The sequence below is a fragment of the Chiloscyllium plagiosum genome, chromosome 5, assembly GCF_004010195.1.
Source record: "Chiloscyllium plagiosum isolate BGI_BamShark_2017 chromosome 5, ASM401019v2, whole genome shotgun sequence".
Lineage (NCBI taxonomy): Eukaryota > Metazoa > Chordata > Chondrichthyes > Orectolobiformes > Hemiscylliidae > Chiloscyllium > Chiloscyllium plagiosum.
The window spans coordinates 23432775-23452235 of NC_057714.1; the positions used below are offsets into that span (position 1 = coordinate 23432775).

The 19461-nt window shown below is 39.7% G+C and overlaps 1 protein-coding gene across 5 annotated transcripts in view; it reads right to left on the reverse strand.

Moving 5' to 3' along the window:
• Positions 1-158: 158 nt before the first annotated feature.
• The window catches only part of LOC122549753 (protein PALS2-like), a 157667-nt gene continuing 138364 nt past the window's right edge, over positions 159-19461 (reverse strand). For all 5 annotated transcript variants that reach the window (XM_043689710.1, XM_043689709.1, XM_043689708.1 and 2 more), the window contains 6 exons: positions 15147-15255; positions 14974-15042; positions 8584-8745; positions 7143-7345; positions 3218-3346; positions 159-2804 (listed from right to left, as the gene is read on the reverse strand). In XM_043689710.1, coding sequence (XP_043545645.1) covers positions 2628-2804; positions 3218-3346; positions 7143-7345; positions 8584-8745; positions 14974-15042; positions 15147-15255 — 849 coding nt within the window. In that variant the 3' untranslated portion in view covers positions 159-2627. The remainder of the gene's footprint in view (positions 2805-3217; positions 3347-7142; positions 7346-8583; positions 8746-14973; positions 15043-15146; positions 15256-19461) is intronic.

Below are 19461 nucleotides of genomic sequence, written 5' to 3' on the forward strand. Positions count from 1 at the left end.
TCTTGTTCCTGCAGTAACTACAATGAAACACATAAGCTTCAATTTAACTACATGGTAACAACTGCAATTTCTTTGTCATTTATTCTTTTTGCAGCAGCAGACTGTCATTATAGCTTAGTTAACAAGCTTTTTTTTGTTTTTAGTTTCATGGGGTAATAAATATGCACAAAAGCAAGATGAGTTTTGAAAATCGTGAATGCCCAAGTTCATCTGAACCATACCAATGATGGGAAAGGGCAAAGAATGAGAAACAAACAAACACCAAGATAGGAAGCAACTTAAATATTAAAAAAAAACAACTTTACAATCTAAAAGTAGATTGACAAATATGCCACAACACAGAATAAACTCATCAATAACAATCACTAGCACAATTCATTAAAATATTTTGTCAAAGTAACTAGCTAAAATTAACATTGTCAAAAACATTATTATGCTTAATAGCACAACTAAAACAAATCAAACAAAATACAAATACTGGAATTTTTGAAATACTAAAATATTCATGTGTAAACTTTGTTCGAAGAGTGAAAGCTTTCCATTTCCTCCTTTCACTTGTTTTGTGTTAAATATCTGAAGACCTAGCAAGAGGCAATAAGTTACTTACATTCTCTGTTGCTACTAGAACTGTTAAAAAAGGTTTCATTTTATAACAAATCCCATAGTTGCAAAACTTTTTTTTTAAAAAATCAGGAATTATCTAATCTGCCAAAGGAAGTTGTAAGAAAGCTATAAATATTAAGGGCAATCCATGGAACCCAGAAATGGTTGAATAACCTCCTCAAATTAATTGTTGGGATATATGTGCTGCGTTGTCTTCATTTCAGTGGAGTTGTACACAGTCAATGGAGAACAGATAAAGCTGCAGTCTATTCCATTCAAGTTTGTAACATTTTGGAAGCTCAAATTAATTTCAATTAACAGCCATTGAGGAAACTAGAAAAAGTAGTTTAAACGTGTATAGCATTAGAAAGGGAGATGTGGATCAGTATTTGTTCTAAGGAAACTCAATTTTTAAAATTAACTCAAATCACATTCTATGGAGAAGCAGCTATAGAACCAATCTTTGCAATAAAATAATTCCAGCCTTGCTGCAATATTAAGGATGTCAAAATCAACATGCAAAAGTGAGCAAATTAAGATCCAACTTACAATCCGACTGAAAAGTGCTGCTAGAGATGAATTAATTAAAGGAACGTAGAGTTTGGTGGGCAGATAGTCAAGTTTGTAAAACAAGGTTTTCCAATGCCCTATGTCAGATAAGAGATTGGGGGGGTGAGTGGGGAAGTAATAACAAGTAATTTAAACGTTGTATAGGGGTGGTAAACTCTGGATTTAATTTTGCAAGGTCACAATTAGCCAACTTTTTCATTACATCGAAGGAAATCCTGTCAAACTAATTATAGGATGAGAGAAGCTTAGTGTCCTTATGGGAAGGAATGAAGAGCTGGATTCAAATCTCTCAATGATTTCTACTTCATCACAGGCGAGCGATCGGAAAACACATCAGGTAAACACCACAGGCCTAAGTAAATGGGAGAAACTAAAGGTATGCTGGGCATGACCCAGGAATGATGTTGATATTCTCAGTCATATCAAAGCTGCAATCACTATCCAATGCAGATTATTAATACATCTCATAACTAGCACAAGGCTTTCTTGCAAAGCACTGTGGGACATTTTAATATATTAAAGACACTATATCCCAGCAACAGTGTGCAATTATAAAGTGTGAAAAGAGGATTAGTAATGCAAACTGCCAGTTTGACAGTATACTTGAGGATATTGATTACTGTGGGGATCAAGGATTAGGAGAATGGAGTTGAGAATCATATTAGCCACAATTGAAGGGCATAACTGACTCAATGGGCTGAATGGCCTAATTCTGCTCCTATATCTTAAGGTCTTCTGGATAAACTAATGTTCTGATTATTTTCACAGCAGGAGTTACCCAACACACAAATTAGAGTTGAATGATGCAGTGCAAAGTTGAAGGTAGTTAAGCTGGAACGTAAAATAAAAATCCAGATTGGCAGCATGGGACCCCTGACATCAGGTTTATACATATGTAGAATGGCATTATACACTCTAGGAATAGACCGATGCTGTGTTTTATGCCCATTCAGTAACGCAGTCTCACCATATCAAACTCCTCATTTCATCTTTCTGCAACCAATGCAGAAACACTATATTATATATCAAGCTGATGCAAAGCTTCAGTTAACATATAACTTTGTGGCTATTTACAGCTTTGGAATCTGAAAAAAATCTTTACCTTGCATCAAAATCCTTAGAACTTGGATACACATCTGTAAACTAGGCATTTGAAGGCAAAAATGAAAAAGGTTTTTCTTGCAACTTATTTTCCTTCACTTGATATGTATGGATACAAAGACCATTTGTAAAAAGTTAGAAAAATTAAAATAAATTACATTTATAAGAACACTTTTCCTTCAGTTATTTATATAAAAAGCCAAAATAGTATACTATAAACAGAACCTACAAAGAATATAAAGGCATGTCATACAACAGAGCTTTCCTGCCTTTGCATCTGATATCTTCTGCTGTGTCGCTATCCAACTTTCTATGTATTCACAGACCAAAATATGGTTTAATCTTCAATTTTACTAGTATACCCAATTAACTGGGACCCACTGTGGTTCTATAAAGAGCTTCTCTATTGCAGTCTGTAACTTCTGAAAAGCTTTGTCCAAATTATCATTGACAATGGTCAAATCAAAGTAGTGGCTATATGCTCGCTGAATTCGAGCACTTTCATCGACTGTCTTTTTCAAGTCTGTATCCTGTAGACAAACAAATAGAAAATTAATGTATGGAGAATGAGACATTTACAGGTAAGTATTTTAACTGAGTTAAGGCTGTCCACTAGAATTAATAGGAAGAAAAGCATGGAGAATAGGAGTATGTTAAAGACAGCCATTGAAACACAAGGTCACAGGAACAGGAAAAGAGCCATTGGAGAGGATGATGATAAAGTAAATAAACCCAGATGAGGGCTGCAGATGAAGTAAATGCATGGCTTCATAATTGGATATTTAATGAGTGGTTAAAGCTTATTAGTGAGTAATAAGTTAACACTAGGTACCATATTGCTATGTTAGCATTATTACTCTTATAATGGGTTATATTTTGTAATTAGTGTATGAAACAGTATTTCCTGCCTTAGTGAAAAAAGTGAAAATTCAAGAACCCTTACGGTCAGAAGTTTAGTTGAAATTCCAGCATCAATGACAGCTTTGTGCATGGCACGTAGTGTTTCTAATTCAGGAGCAGCAACAAACACAATATACGGCATAAATTCAGCTGTCTTTAGTATCTTCAGTGCCTGTAAGATATTGATATTGAGGAAGGATGCATTGGTGGCAGGATATAAATATTAAAAACATACCAAATGATAACTTACTAAAGCAGTGGAGTGGTTTACTAGAATTTACTTCCAACATCCCTGCAAAGGATAAAGTGCAAGAAGAATAAGCAGTGTAAGATTTTGTTTCTAATTGCTAGCCAGCAACTGTGGCCTGACTCTATTTAGTCCCCCAAACACACATTAAATAAAGTAATACTGCTGCAGTCGCAGGGAATTTTCTACAAGAATTTTTAATTTGTCCCTTGATCTGTCTGCCATACACATTCTCAACACTAAGTCAACACTTCTGCTCCTTTCCAATTCTCCCGACTTTAATCATGTGTGAGGGTCAGTCATCACAGCTGGACAGCTGGTTTGCAATGCAAAGTGATACAACATGAGGTTCCAATCCTGCACCAGCTGAGATGACCATGAAGGGTTTTCCTTCTTAACCTCCCCCTGTGCCCAGACATGGCAGCCTTCAAATTAAACCACCACCAGCCACCTCTAATGAAAAAGCAGCCCTATGTTCTGGTCAGACTATGGTGATTTTTACTTATAATAATGCAATTCTGTCAGAGCTGCTTAATTTATGTGCTTTTGACATTAATCTCATTTTCTACATTAATCTCCATTGACTAGTTTACAGCAGGGTCTGGATCAGCTGTGATTCCTTCCACTTTAAAACAGACTGACGTTCACTCACAAGATTTCAACATGGAAGGCAGCTTATTTGGGAGAAGTATTGATTCTAATTTTTAAAAAACGTCTTTTATAACAGCTGTCAATGTCTTCTGGAGGAGAGAGAAGAGAGGCAGTGGAGCAGGCTCAAAGGTAGAAGACAGTGGGTGGTGGTGGAGGGTTGTTTTTCAGACTGGAGGCCTGTGACCAGTGGAGTGCCACAACGATCGGTGCTGGGTCCTCTACTTTTCATCATTTATATAAATGATTTGGATGGGAGCACAAGAGGTATATTTAGTAAGTTTGTAGATGACACCAAAATTAGAGGGGTAGTGGACAGCAAAGGTGGTTACCTCAGATTACAACAGGATCTTGATCAGATGGGCCAAAAGGGCTGAGAAGTGGAAGATGGAGTTTAATTCAGATAAATACGAGGTACTGGCTTTTAGGAAAGCAAATCTTAGAAGGACTTATACACTTAATGGTAAGGTCCTAGGGAGTGTTGCTCAACAAAGAGACATTGGTGTGCAGGTTCATAGCTCCTTGAAAGTGGAGTCGCAGGTAGATAGGATAGTGAAAGCAGCGTTTGGTATGCTTTATTGGTCAGAATATTGAGTACAGGAGTTGGGAGGTCCTGTTGCAGCTGTACAGGACATTGGTTAGGTCACTGTTGGAATATTGCGTGCAATTCTGGTCTCCTTCCTATCAGAACAATGTTGTGAAACTTGAAAGGGTTCAGAAAAGATTTACAAGGATGTTGCCAGGGTTGGAGGATTTGAGCTATTGGGAGAGGTTGAATAGGCTGGGGCTGTTTTCCCTGGAGCGTCAGAGGCTGAGGGGTGACTTTATAGTGGTTTATAAAATCATGAGGGGCATGGATAGGATAAAGAGACAAAGTCTTTTCCCTGGGGTGGGGGGTGTCCAGAACTAAAGGGCATAGGTTTAGGGTGAGAGGGGAAAGATATAAAGGAGACCTAAGAGACCAGAGGGTGATACATGTATGGAATGAGCTGCCAGAGGAAGTGTTGGAGGCGAGTACAATTGCAACATTTAAAAGACATGTGGATGTGTATATGAATAGGAAGGGTTTGGAGGGATATGGGCCAGATGCTGGCAGGTGGGACTAGATTGGGTTGGGATATCTGGTCGGCATGGACGAGTTGGACCGAAGGGTCTGTTTTCATGCTGTACATCTCTATGACTCTAGGTGGCTGGTAGGTACTGGGCTGAGAAAAGGATATTCTGTTTCACCAATCCCACTTCATCTACATAATTTCTTACCTCCTGCTCATGAATTGATTTCAACCCAATTTAAATTCTAGATAGTAGAATTTCTCAGAGTATCACATATTGTCTCCTTGTTATCGTGGGGTGGGGGAACTCCATACCAGCTACCATCCTGTAAAAGAGCCCTTGATCCCAACTCTCTGCCTTCTGCCAGTCAAACGATCCTCTATCCATGCCACTACTTTGCCCCTCTCACCACTGGCCCTTATCATATTTAGCAGCTTTCTGTGCAGCATCTTGTAAAAGGTCCAAATAGATCACATCCACTGGCTCTCCTTTATCTAACATACTCATTATCTCCTCAGAGAATTCTAACATATGAGTTAGGCATGACAATCCCTTAACAATACTGTGCTGGCTCTGCCCTAGGTTACGATGCACTTCCAAGTACTCTGCAATTTCATCCTTACTAAGGGACTCAAAGTTTACCAACAACCGAGGTCAGGCTAACCGGCCTGAGGATTCCTGTCTTCTATCTCCCTCCCTTCTTAAAACAGGGGTGTTACATTAGCCATTTTCCACCCCTTTGGCACCCTCCCTGTCTGAAATTCCTGAAAGATCACCACCAATGCCTCTACAATTGCCTCAGCTATCTCCTTCAGAACTGTGGGGTGTAGTCCACCTCATCTGGGTGATTTGTCCACCTTAAGACCTTTAGACTACCCACCAGCCTCTCTTTAGTCATGACCACTACATTTACCTCTGCCCCCTGACTCTCAAAGTTCTGGTATGCTTCAGTATGAGATTTTACAAGTGATAGTGAACATTATGCAATCATCTGAAGAAGGGCTCATGCCCGAAACGTCGATTCTCCTGCTCCTTGGATGCTGCCTGACCTGCTGCGCTTTTCCAGCAACACATTTTCAGCTCTGATCTCCAGCATCTGCAGTCCTCACTTTCTCCTATTATGCAATCATCAGCAAAATCCCCCCCACTTCTGACCTGACAATGGAGGGAACTGAAGCATTTGAAAATGGTTGAGCATGGAACATAGAGATGTACAGCATGGAAACAGACCCTTCTGCGAGGAGCTCCTGCAGAGATACGCTGGAGTCAAGATGACTGACCTCCAACAACCACAACCACCTCTCCATATGCCAGGTATGAGCATGCTTTTGGTGTAGCTTTCTTATGGAATAATTTAACTAGTATTCAAGATAAATAATTCGCTGAATCTATATGAGCATGACTACTAATTATTGTGGGTTGGAGAGGAAAGGATGAATTGCTAAGCTAACAAAAGTATAGTTTGGATTGAAATGCATTAAGAGCAACAGACATCTGCTATGGTTGCATGAATGTGGAAAATTAGTGCTATACTCATTTGGATCTTCTCAAAAACTAAAAAGGTCACAAACGTCAAAGCTATTTGAAAATCAATATTTTTGAGTCAGCCTGTAGCAGTGGTATAGAACATAACAGGGAATGTTGCAGAAAAGTTGAGCTTCTAAAACTTTTTAAAAATGTTGTTTATATCGTGCAGATTTAAAATTCCCAGGTTGTACTCAGCAGGCATCACACTGCAATTAATCTAGATATTTGTGACCAGAGCTGAAAAATGTGTTGCTGGAAAAGCACAGCAGGTCAGGCAGCAGCCAAGGAGCAGGAGAATCGACGTTTCAGGCATAAGCCCTTCTTCAGGAAGGGCTTTCCTGAAGAAGGGCTAATGCCCAAAATGTCGATTCTCCTGCTCCTTGGATGCTGCCCGACCTGCTGCGCTTTTCCAGCAACACATTTTCAGCTCTGATCTCCAGCATCTGCAGTCCTCACTTTCTCCTCTTATTTGTGACCAGCCATATTATTCTACCTGTGGATTGATATCCAAAATGCACATTCTTCCCGTACTAACAACTTCATGGATTGAGTCAATCTTTGTCCCATAGAGATTTCCTTCATACTCTCCGTGCTCCAGATATCTGCTGCCCTTTATGTCCAATTCCATTTCCATCCTTGACACAAATCTGTATGCATGTCCATCTAGTTCATCATCTCTTGGTTTTCTTGAAGTAACTACAGTAAAACACAATAAAAACAAAATATTTTGAAATGTTACAAACGATATTTTTCCAACTTCTTTTCCCATAGCTAATGTTTGGCCTGCATCAACCTCTAGTGAATGTTTTCAATAGTAAATCCCTTAATTCTGTATGTTGTTTCAAACACTTTCTCTATCTGCCCTGCCACTTTCAATAATGTACAAGTAGGCCTTTCTGTTCCTGCATCCCTATAAGAACTGTACCTTCATTTTAGATTTCCGTTCCTTGTTCTTCCTGCCAAAATGTTATTACTTCACACCTATTGAAATATTTCAAAATCAAAAGATATTATATAAAAATTCAGGTTTCTTGTTAAATTGCAACTTAGTGATACAATTGCAGAGAGGAAGTGCAGTCTTTTCGTATTTATTGAAAATTTAATTCTGTTGGATCACAATTCATTGTAAATTCAAAAGTTATTTTATTCAAATGGCCAATCCATTCCAGTATCACTTTGCTAGGTTATGAAGCCAAAATGAACTCTTCCCTCTGTTGATAGGAGAAAAATAACAAAAAAAAAATTCCTGTTCTTTATGGGTAAGAAAGATTTTCAAGAAATTGAGGTTTCTGTAGCTATGTAACTGTTTCCAACAGTCCTTTGGTAGATCAGAATATCACAGCAAGGATGAAATCTCAGTGATTCCAAATGTTAAAACAAAGATTTCAGTTAATTAAAATATTTACATAAGTACACAGGCCAGGAAGATCCTAGTAACGATCCATGGTCTGGAAGGGGAGGTGCTGATTATGAGTGTCTTCATGAGCTCAGATTTGGGGAGAAAAGCTGCCTTCTCATTACTGTCTGGAATAAGGCTGCATGGGATAGTCTACATTTAAAGTTCATTAAATATTGAGTTCTACACAGACAAACAAAACTGAACAACTTTCAAAAAATAATTTATACTTAATTTCTAACTTCCTCAATATTCTGAAGAACCAATATTTTACACCAAATAGTAGCAGATAGAGCAGAGGCACAGTCACGGCTAACTTTGTAATCGCAGCTAATACATTATGGTGCAGCTCTCGGCAAACGCTACATTAGCTTCGATCTTAAATACTTTGTCCCACTCTTACAACTCTCTTGGTGGACAGTTCTCCAACAATATTGCCCCTGGAGACTGGCCATTGTGTAGAAGAGAGGAAGGTAGAAATGAACGAAAGAACTCTCAACCAAAACCAACATTCCTGCCAGTTGCAATAAAAACTTACATGGGACTGTTGTTCCAAATCGCATGGGATTCATTACGATAAGTCTGTTCTTTAAACTCCGTCGTCCCACACCTTGAGCTCCTATCAAAACGAGGGTCTTCCTCTGAAAAGGTGGCATCCTTGCTACTTCCTCATAGATCATTATTTCATGTCGATCAAACTCTTGGTGTGAATCCAGTAAAAATATTAGAACTAATATTCATCACAATGCAAAGTTTTAATAACATAGAAGAAATTTTAATCAGTTGAGTTCAGCTGATCAACTAAAAGCAAAATTCAAAACCAAATATCTCATTTGTTGTGAAACTAAAAACTGAACAAAATCATTAGAGGAAGTTGGGATTCCAAGCCCTATATAGAGGGCAAAAAACTTTGACAGGGACATCAATGTCGCAGGAGACAGTGAGGAAAACACTCAACATCAAGGAAGCACTGCATTGCCACAGGTACCATCCTTTTGATTATAATGAGGCCTTCTTTGCTGCACAGACTCCATTCAAACATGAAAAAAGACTACACTGATCCCAACTTTTCTCAGTGACTGAATTCTCTGATTGAAGCCCAATCTTGGGGCTTTGCTTAAACTACTTTTGAGACCTGAAAGTTTAAGACCATAAGACTACAAGATATAGGAGCAGAATTAGACCATTTGGCCCATTGAGTTGGTTCCACTACTCAATCACGGCTGAAATGTTTCTCAACCCTAAGCTCCTGTCTTCCCCCATAATCCTTGATCCGCTTACTAGCCTAGAACCTCTCTCTACCTTAAATTCAATTGATGACTGGGCCCCCACAGACTTCTGTGGCAATGAGTTCCACAGAATCATGACCCTCTGCCGGAAAAAAACATCCTCATCTCAATTCTTAGAGGGTCATTACTTCACTGCCTGGCTGTGCCCTTGGGTCCTAACTGGAAACATCGACTCCATGTCCACTCTGTTTTCTGTAAGTTTCAGTGAGATCTATCCCTGCCCTTCAATCTTCTAAACTCCAAGTACAGACTGGGAGTCCTCAACCGCTGCTCAAAATGACTAGCCCTTCATCTCCAGGATTATTCTTGTAACCTGCTCTGGACCCACTCCAAGGCCAGCACCAAAACAAAGTCAGCACGGATTAAATGTTTTTCACCAAGCAGCTATTATTCTCAATTAAAGAAACAGTAATTCTGATTAATGTTAGAGACAGGGCCCAAAACAGCTCACAATATTCCAAATACAGCCACTATAATTCAAATTTTGTCTGTGATGATCTAAAGTGTCAGTCTTGGCCTGTGGCAGTAAACTCGCCCCAATAAAGAATCTTTTGATTTGCAAACTGCACACAAATGTATTGGAAAATAACTTAGGCTGACAGCTCAGTGCAGTACTGAGGAAGTGCTGCCTCATCAGATTGCAAAGGATCACATAGCAGTTTTGAAAGATTAGCAAGAGTGATTGCCTAGTCTCCTGATCAATATGTATCCCTCAACTAAAATCACTGAAATGAAAGATCAGTTCTCTTTTATTGCTCTTCCTGGGACTTGCTGAGTGGAAACTGGTTCCCAATTTTGCTTACATTACCACTGACTACAATTCCAAAAAGTGTAAGAAATGACAACATTTAATAAGTGGTATTTTGCAGAAGAGTACAGAACTCCCCTGGAAACAACAGAGGGGTGGGGTGACAGAAGGCCAAGTGCGGCAGTGAAGGGAGAGGCAACACAGAAGTTCTGGCAGGAGAAACATCTGGCAGAGACAAAACGCTGCGACTTATGTGGTGGTACTGAAGGTTATGTCCCCTGTAAGCTGTCAGGCAGACCACAGGAGGGAGGACTTTGTCTGTTTAAAGAGATTCAACCATGGGACTGGAAAGACCCTGGAAGGTTTGCCCTGTCAAAGCCAGGACGAGAAAGAACTGGAGCTGCCGAAGTGCTGATAATCAGCTTGGGATTCCTCTGCAAACCAAGGGAGAGAACCTTAAAGTAATCACTCAACATTACAATTCAGGGAGAAATACACATGTTTTGGGATTACCGATCATGTTAACACATTAATGAGGATTACTGTTTCTTCAGTTTAGAATAATAGTTCCTTGATGAACAATGTTTAATCCACGCTGACTTTGCTTTTGTAAAGTCATAAGGTTAAAATCTTGTGGATGACTATTTTGAAATTGATTACTGGGAAGTTCAAATCCTTTGCTTAAAGTTATCAGTCTCCACGGGGATTGCAGTGATCAACACAAGTTAAATGCAAATTAACAGACAAATCACAGTCAGAACAAATGATAAATTACATGTGAAACAGCAGATACAACAATGGCTAGTTCAGGGTTGAGAGAAAGAGCAGACTGTTTGTATAGTTTTAGTTTCAGCCACACATCTTCCAAGCAGAATTACAGTCTCTTTTCTTTAAGGACTTTCCACAGACAGTAACATCCAGGGAAACAGGTCTCTGGCCATGTGGCCTTACCTTCCGGAACTTTCTCAGCCTCTCTGGCTGTCAAGTAATATAGATTCTCCAAAACTGCCTTTACTTTCTCACAGTATGCCTGCTTTTGGGTGTTCAATTATTTGGAAGTGGAAGAAACAGCAGTAACAGTTCTAAACATGCTTTCCAACCAGACAGGAATCCACTCTCCAGCTTGGCTTATTGATCATCTCTTCTCTCTCAGCTCTTCCCTTTCTTCATTCATATCTGGTTGTCACAAGGTTTCCATATTTTGGTACTACTTCCAGGGTCAAAGATTAATGTCTTATGGACCAATATTTCTCAATATTCAAAACATGAGTGATTCCTTTACAACTGATTCTAACCCTTAAAAACCCATTACAAGAATTTTTAAAACATGATTGGAGATTCCCTCAAAGAGTTGATAATAATTACGAATTTTCCTCACCGTTATTGCTTCCAGATCAAACACTGCTACACTTAGTATAGCAACAGTACTAATTGAAATGGTTTCCCTTTTGCACCATTACTTCTGGTGACCAAAGGATCTACCTCTGACCTTCTATTTCTGAACTAAATGCTGCTCCATCACCTCATCTGAAAGCACCAAATTTTCACTTGTACCCAGCTCTTCAGGCTCCTCCGCTGTTGTTCATCTCTCACTTGGTATCAGATGAACAGAAAATTTCTGACAATGTAAATCCTGAGAAGACGAATGTTGTCAATATTGCTGCCTTCAGCCTGTTCCTTAGCCACCAAATCAGTTTCCTGAGCAATTGTCTGAAATGAACACACACCTTGCAAATATATCTGATGCAGAGATGAACTTCCAACCAGATATCTATGGCATCGTTATCACCACTTATTTTGCCTCAACTTCACTCATCCTAGATTAGATTAGATTAGATTCCCTCTAGTGTGGAAACAGGCCCTTCGGCCCAACAAGTCCACACCGACCCTCCAAAGAGTAACATGCCCAGACTCATTTCCCTGCATTTAGCCCTGACTAAAGCATCTAACACCATGGGCAATTTAGCATGGCCAATTCATCTTTTGGAATGTGGGTGGATACCGCAGCACCCGGAGGAAACCCACTCGGACACAGGGAGAATGTGCAAACTCCACACTGAGACGCCCAAGGCCGGAATTGAACCCGGGTCCCTGTTGAAATCCTCACTCGTGCCTTTGTTACCTCTAGATATGACTGTTCCAATGAATCTGGCTGGTTTCCCATCTCTGCAAAACTGAAGTCACCCAGACCTCAGTTGTTCATGTCCTTTTACTCAAAACACGTCCTTCTCATCATTGGCCTTGTGCTCACTGGTCTGGACTGACCTCAATTCAGGCAACAATTCTATTTTAAAGTCCACAGCCTTGTTTACAAATCCCTCCATGACCTTATCCATGCCCATCCCTTTGGTCAGCAGGTTGAGATATCTGTGCTTACCTAACTCTGGTATCTTAAGTATCCAACCACTCCACCACTGGTGCCCTTGGCTTCAAATGCCTCAGTCCTAAGTTCTGAAGTTACCCCCTTTCCCCTCTTTCTTATTTTAAGGGAAATCTTCAGAGACACTCCTGATTAGACTGTCTCCTATCAGCTTTAATATCTTCTTTATTTGCTCAGTTTCCAACTTTGCTTTATAACATGGCTGTGAAGCACCTTGGGGATGTTAAAAACACTATATAAATAAAAGATGCTGTTATAAACATTAGAGAAAAGAACTGCAGTAGCATTTTAACCACCTTTTATCTGACCACTTGTTGCCCCAAACCTGAGAAAACAACTTGATTTCATCAAAATCATGTGAAAAAAGGTTTTCAACAAGTTTTTGTAAAGTGTGTGTGTGGGGCACACTTATTTCCTCAAAGTGCAGCATGTTGCAGCTAAATGTAATTAGAGATGAGTCTGCTCACATATATTTTGTCATTCAAGGAGGCGAGTCATACAGCATCTCCCTCCTCAGGATAAATACTGCAGATGCTGAAATGAGAGAGTCTGGGGCAAGAGTGCTGAAGGAAGGCATATCCAACTCGAATGTCAATGCTGCTCCTCTGTCCACAAAGTATTTGCACACTTTCAGTTTCCGTAGTGATAACTGTTTATCATGTTATTATTGTTTATTGTTAATATTTACTCTACAAATATACCTCTTTTAGTGATGCTATCAAATGATCAAATATTGAAGATTAATTGGAGGGTTGTTTTTCTGACTGGAGGCCTGTGACCAGTGGAGTGTCACAAGGATTGGTGCTGGGCCCTCTACTTTTTGTCATTTACATAAATGATTTGGATGCGAGCATAAGAGGCACAGTTAGTAAGTTTGCAGATGACACCAAAATTGGAGGTGTAGTGGACAGCGAAGAGGGTTACCTCAGATTACAACAGGATCTGGACCAGATGGGCCAATGGGCTGAGAAATGACAGATGGAGTTTAATTCAGATAAATGCGAGGTGCTGCATTTTGGGAAAGCAAATCTTAGCAGGACTTATACACTTAATGGTAAGGTTGAACAAGCTGAGGCTGTTTTCCCTGGAGCGTCGGAGACTGAGGGGTGACCTTATAGAGGTTTACAAAATTATGAGGGGCATGGATAGGGTAAATTGGCAATGTCTTTTCCCTAAGGTCGGGCAGTCCAGAACTAGTGGGCATAGGTTTAGGGTAAGAGGGGAAAGATATAAAAGAGACCTAAGGGCAACTTTTTCACGCAGAGGGTAGTATGCATATGGAATGAGCTGCCAGAGGATGTGGTACAATTGCAACATTTAAGAGGCATTTGGATGGATATATGAATAGGAAGGGTTTGGAGGGATATGGGCCGGGTGCTGGCAGGTGGGATTAGATTGGGTTGGGATATCTGGTCGGCATGGACGGGTTGGACCGAAGGGTCTGTTTCCATGCTGTACATCTCTGACTCTAATTGCTCTTCTGCAGCCTGAATCAGATGTATCCCAACACCAAGCAGTCCGCACTCACTTTATCACAAATCCAAGCACAACCAATTTCTCCACAAACTCCCAGGATTCATCCCAAATATGCTTTCAGAACTTTACACTTCATGTCTCTTCCAACCTCACCAAGTTTACAACAGCTACTCTCTCGCTTCCTCACCGCTAGCAATTGCCATAACCTTTTCCACTTTTACCCTTATTCAATTCCCAGTGAATTGATAAACTCACAGCTAAACTCCTTTGGCAGGCCCCCTTACTAGCATCAAAAGCTAGGGCACTGAACTATATAGGGCGGCAGGGGGAGGTTTCTCATTCTTAGCTCCATTTGCACATCATGCTGTTGGTGAGTATCCTTTCTTCTCAGTATTCTACTCAAACTCACTCACTTGCTAAATCTCCTTGCCTTTAAAAGTTTCCTCAAAAGTCATCATTTTCATTACCATTGCAAGTACTACTGCCATTTGTAAAAATCTGAAAGAACTGCAGATGCTGTAAATCAAGCAAAAACATAAAATTGCTGGAAAAGCTTAGTATCTCTGGAGAGAAATCAGAGTTAACATTTCAGGTTGAGTCACCCTTCTGCGTTCTGAAGGTTCACTCAACACAAAACGTTAACTCTGATTTCTCTCCAGAGATAACATAAAATTGCTGGAAAAGCTCAGCATCTCTGGAGAGAAATCAGAGTTAACATTTCAGGTCGAGTCACCCTTCTGCGTTCTGAAGAAGGTTCACTCAACACAAAACGTTAACTCTGATTTCTCTCCAGAGATGCTGCCAGATTTGCCTGAGCTTTTCCAGCAATTTCTGTTTTCGCTTTCTGCCATTTGTGTTTGCTTATACACGCAGTTTCCCAGCGGATATTTAAAAACATCAAATGCTTTCGAATTCGCTTATGAAAACTAACTACCTTAGATAGTAATAATTTAAACCAATTAAAATACCAAACCAGAAAGGTAAATCAGAGTTTTTGATCTCCAGTGAAAAGCAGCAAGACCTTGGAAGACTTACCTGCATTTTTAGTTGTCAGGTACATCATTTTTTTCTTCCTTTTACCGATTATTGCACCACAAAATGGTCCTGGTTCAAAGAACAAAACAGAACTCAAAGTGATGTTTTTGTTATTTCATTCACAAGCGCTTGTAAGCAAGCTACACCAACTTAAAAACATTGAACAGATTTACCTGAGGAACCTGATAGATCCCAGTCCCGTTTAACAAAAGCTTTCCTCTTCTCTTCCAACATCTGACTGGGAATGAGGCCAGCATTTCCTCCTCCCTTCATTTGATAAGCCTGAAATTAAACACAACTACTCCAATTATCTCTCACAAGTTATGACATTTGCTGGAGTACACTCTATTCTCAGAGGAAGATAGTCTTTATCTTTGAGTGCATATTATTACAGTCTTACACTGGTATTTGAAGTTGTGGAACATATTCATTTTCAAATGGTTATTTATCTTTAAAGATCAGGCCTAATCCAGGGCTGCTGATTTTCAGCATGCCATGTCACTGGAGATCTTAATTACTGCGTTGCAGACAATTTAAACAGTCCTGTTTAACATTTGTGAATCATGTGTCACTGTCTCTTGATTAGATCTAGCCTGGAGTTCTTTTATACAAGCTGCTAGACATCCAAGCTCCAAAAGCTGTACTTCCTGCAAACCCATTTCATTTTAGTTTAATCTATTGCATCTGTAATTGATGGCTCATCTGGAGACTCATTTTCCACCATCTCCTGACTTCTTGAGCATGTCCTCTCTTCCATTTTGCACTATTGAAGTGTCAGTCATCAGACCTCTCCTGTCTCACTGCACTCTCCACTCACCAACCTGCAGATTATAACCTTTGATTCTAAATCTGCAGCTAAGAATTCAGTGTATAAATGAAGTAGCTGGATAATATATGATAGGGAGAGTGATTTGTAGGTTGCTTCATAAGGATTAGCTAGAAACATGCAGTAATTTTGTATCATATGAAGGTTATTGATTGTCAAGTGGTTTTGCCAAAGTTATTTTGATAACTTCATTCATCTATCCACTACAGCACAAACATCAAATGTCAATAAGCATTGCACATTTTCAGTACAAACAGCTTAAGCCAGGGATGTAAGTTTGCTCACTGAGCTGAAAGGTTTGTTTTCAGACGTTTCATCACCATACTAGGTAACATCATCAGTGAGCATCTGATGAAGCACTGGGTTTATGGCCCGCTTTCTATTTAAGTGTTTATGTTTTCTTGGGTTGGTGATGTCATTTCCTGTGGTGATGTTATTTCCTGTTCTTTTTCTGAGGGGGCATTAAATGGGGTCTAATTCAAATGTGTTCATTGATAGAGTTCCAGTTGGAATGGCATGCTTCTAGGAATTCTCGTGTGTCTCTCTGTTTGGCTTGTCCTAGGATGGATGTGTTGTCCCAAAGTGGTGTCCTTCCTCATCCATATGTAAGGATACTAGTGATAGTGGGTCATGTCTTTTTGTGGCTAGTTGATGTTCATGTATCTTGGTGGATAGTTTTCTGCCTGTTTGTCTGATGTAGTGTTTGTTACAGTTTTTACAAGGTTTTTTGTAAATGACATTTGATTTGGATCCCATTTATCACCTTGAGAAAAACAGAAAATGACATCGCCACTAGAAATAACATCACCAACCCAAGGAAACCTAAACACACAAATTGAAAATGGACCATACCACCAGTGCTTCACCAGAGGCTCACTGATGATGTTAACTAGTATGGTGACGAAACATCTGAAAATGAACCTTCCATCTCAGCAAGCAAATCTACATCCAAACATCAACCTGAGCTACAAATCTTCTCCAAACTAGCTTAAACCAGCTTTAACCTTAAAGAGACGAGAATTTGAATTAAAACAGAGTAGAATTACACTTAATGCTGAAAAAGGCACATATACCAAAGCAATCTCATTTAAGAAATACAGACTTCTGGACAAAATCTCCTAAATGTATCAACATTTTCATCACTGGAGTTTGGTTTTAGAACCCTTAACTATAGATAGATACTAACATTTATACAACTTCCTTGCAATTTTCCTGATGCCAAAACATTTTTACGACATCTAGTTGGATTTGGAGTTGTAGGGTCTTGTGAAGACCGACCTGACAGCCAGACTGGAAAAGTAGGTCAACAACAAAAAAAAATAAAAAGCCAAACTTCATTTGGGGAGATAGGAAGTGGGGACAGGGAGGAAGGAGGATAAGCACCAGGAATACAAAAAGTAAACAAATATTTCAAATTTCCATTATCTAAACTAACTCAAAATGCTGGAAGTACTCAGCAATGACATTCATCTCATGGATGCTCATAGGTTTGAGGCTGATTTATCACAGAGTTGTCGAGATTCTGGAGGTTTTTAAACTGGTGGATGAGACCCACATGAGTATATGTATTGAATGGCTGAATCATTTAACACAGTGCATTGGACAAGCAGAAGTGATTTTCACACCAGGAATAATCTCCAACAGTAAAAAGTGTTGATGAACTTATTGAGTGGAGGTGCAAATGCAAGAGCTCAATAATTTTTCACCTTCTCCCAAGGGGCTCCTCTTGAGGGCTCCTGCTCAATTTGAGGCAATTTGTTTATTTTCCAGAGGTTCTGTGTTCAATCTCATTGATTCCTTCATTAGGTGATGAAGTCACTTAAGAACAATACCTTTTGGATGCTTGTTGATAGGAGGGATTTTGATTCACATACACAAAATGAGAAAGGTTTGCTCCTAGTCTCTCTTCTGGATTGTTGACTGATCCCTCTCTCCTGTCAGGCAGCTTTGCATCCCATTCCCATCTCTCAGTCTCCAGGTCTTGCTGACTCATTCAGAAAGAGCCTATCGGTGGCAACCAGAAGATAGAACCGGTCTGTGGCTGGATGAGCAGTTCCTCACTATTTCGTTCAATTCTAGTTACAGGGACAACTATTCTCAGATGGTGTCCTCTGTCACAGGAATTTGAAGAGCAATTTGGGGATTCCAAAATGCTGCCCCTGTGTATTTTATCTGTTGGCAAATGCTTGTGAAGGATAGACATACTGTGAAGATTTCCAAACTTCAAATCCTCTGCCCTTTAAAATCTGTAAAATGCCTGTCTGCCTGTGATTGAGTATCAAAAATCAACAAAACAGTCCCAGTAGCTTCTTGGCAATATGACTCCAAATGCAACCATTATCACATAATTGCTGACTGACTGCTTCCACCTGTGCTCACTGTAACATTTGGAGCGATCGTAAACTACAGTTTGATCAACAGCTCAGAATGCTAGTAAAGAGTTTCCGGATTCTAATATGGGGTATGAATAAAAACAGGTGTTTTTATAAGGGATACATTACCTGTCAGAATTTAAACATATTTAATGGATTGTCATAAACGAGAGTATATTACATTATGAAGTCAGCAATTTTACTTCACATCAGCAGGACTCCTGATAACTGCCCATGGTGAATACTGGGGACGTTGGCATATAGGGGTAAGAGCAAAGGTGGTCAGTGGGTCTAAGTATGTGTTGCCATGGCTAGGGAGTGAGGGCTAGAGCAAATAGCGTCTAATAGAATTGTGACAGAGAACTGAGGTGGGCTTTTTAAAATCACCTAGTTTGGCACTCCGTAACCCTTATGGCCAACTGTGATCAGGGTAATGGGTGTACCAATAAATGATCATGCTAATCAGGATATATTTCTCCTTGGCAAGTGCACTGAGTCAGGAAATTTTATCAAATGTCTCTTGACTTGGATATATCCAGCATGTGAACTCTACATTTTCCTCTGATCAAATTCGACCTGGCTAGAGTATTTCCAGAATTGTCTGCTTCTACTCAGACATCAGAAAGTTGCTTTCCAAGTTACTGAAGTCTTCCAGCTTTCTTGGTGGGACTCAGCACAGGAATACCACCTAGGAATAGCGTAAAAGTTACTGAAGACACAAACGCACCAGAAAATTAATTTAAAATGTTGGTATGCAGAGAGTTTATGTGAAAAGCTTTATTGAGAAATAACTTTCCTGCTACTGAAAATTAACTTCTAAAAATATGGAGTTTCATTCTTTCTCATGAAAGAAAAACTTTGTCTCCTGTCTTTCTTTCTCCCTCTCTATTACACCTACTGTTAATGATTTGACACAGAATCTACCTCTGTAATTAATATTACCTCAGTCGGCACTCATCATGAGTGATTCTTTAATCTGAATGGATAAAGAAATACGCAGTTGTTTGTTTTGTTCACCTGGGTCCCAGATAGCTTTTCAAATTCCAATACCTTTTTTTGAAGAGGTAACAAGTAGGTTAGACCAGGGAAACCCAGTGGATGTGGTATATCTAGACTTTCAAAAGGCCTTTGAAAGGTGCCACCACGGGAGGCTGCTGAGCAAGGTGAGGGCCCATGGTGTTCGAGGTGAGCTGCTGGGATGGATTGAGGATTGGCTGTCTAACAGAAGGCAGAGAGTTGGGATAAAAGGTTCTTTTTCAGAATGGCAGCCGGTGACGAGCGGTGCCCCGC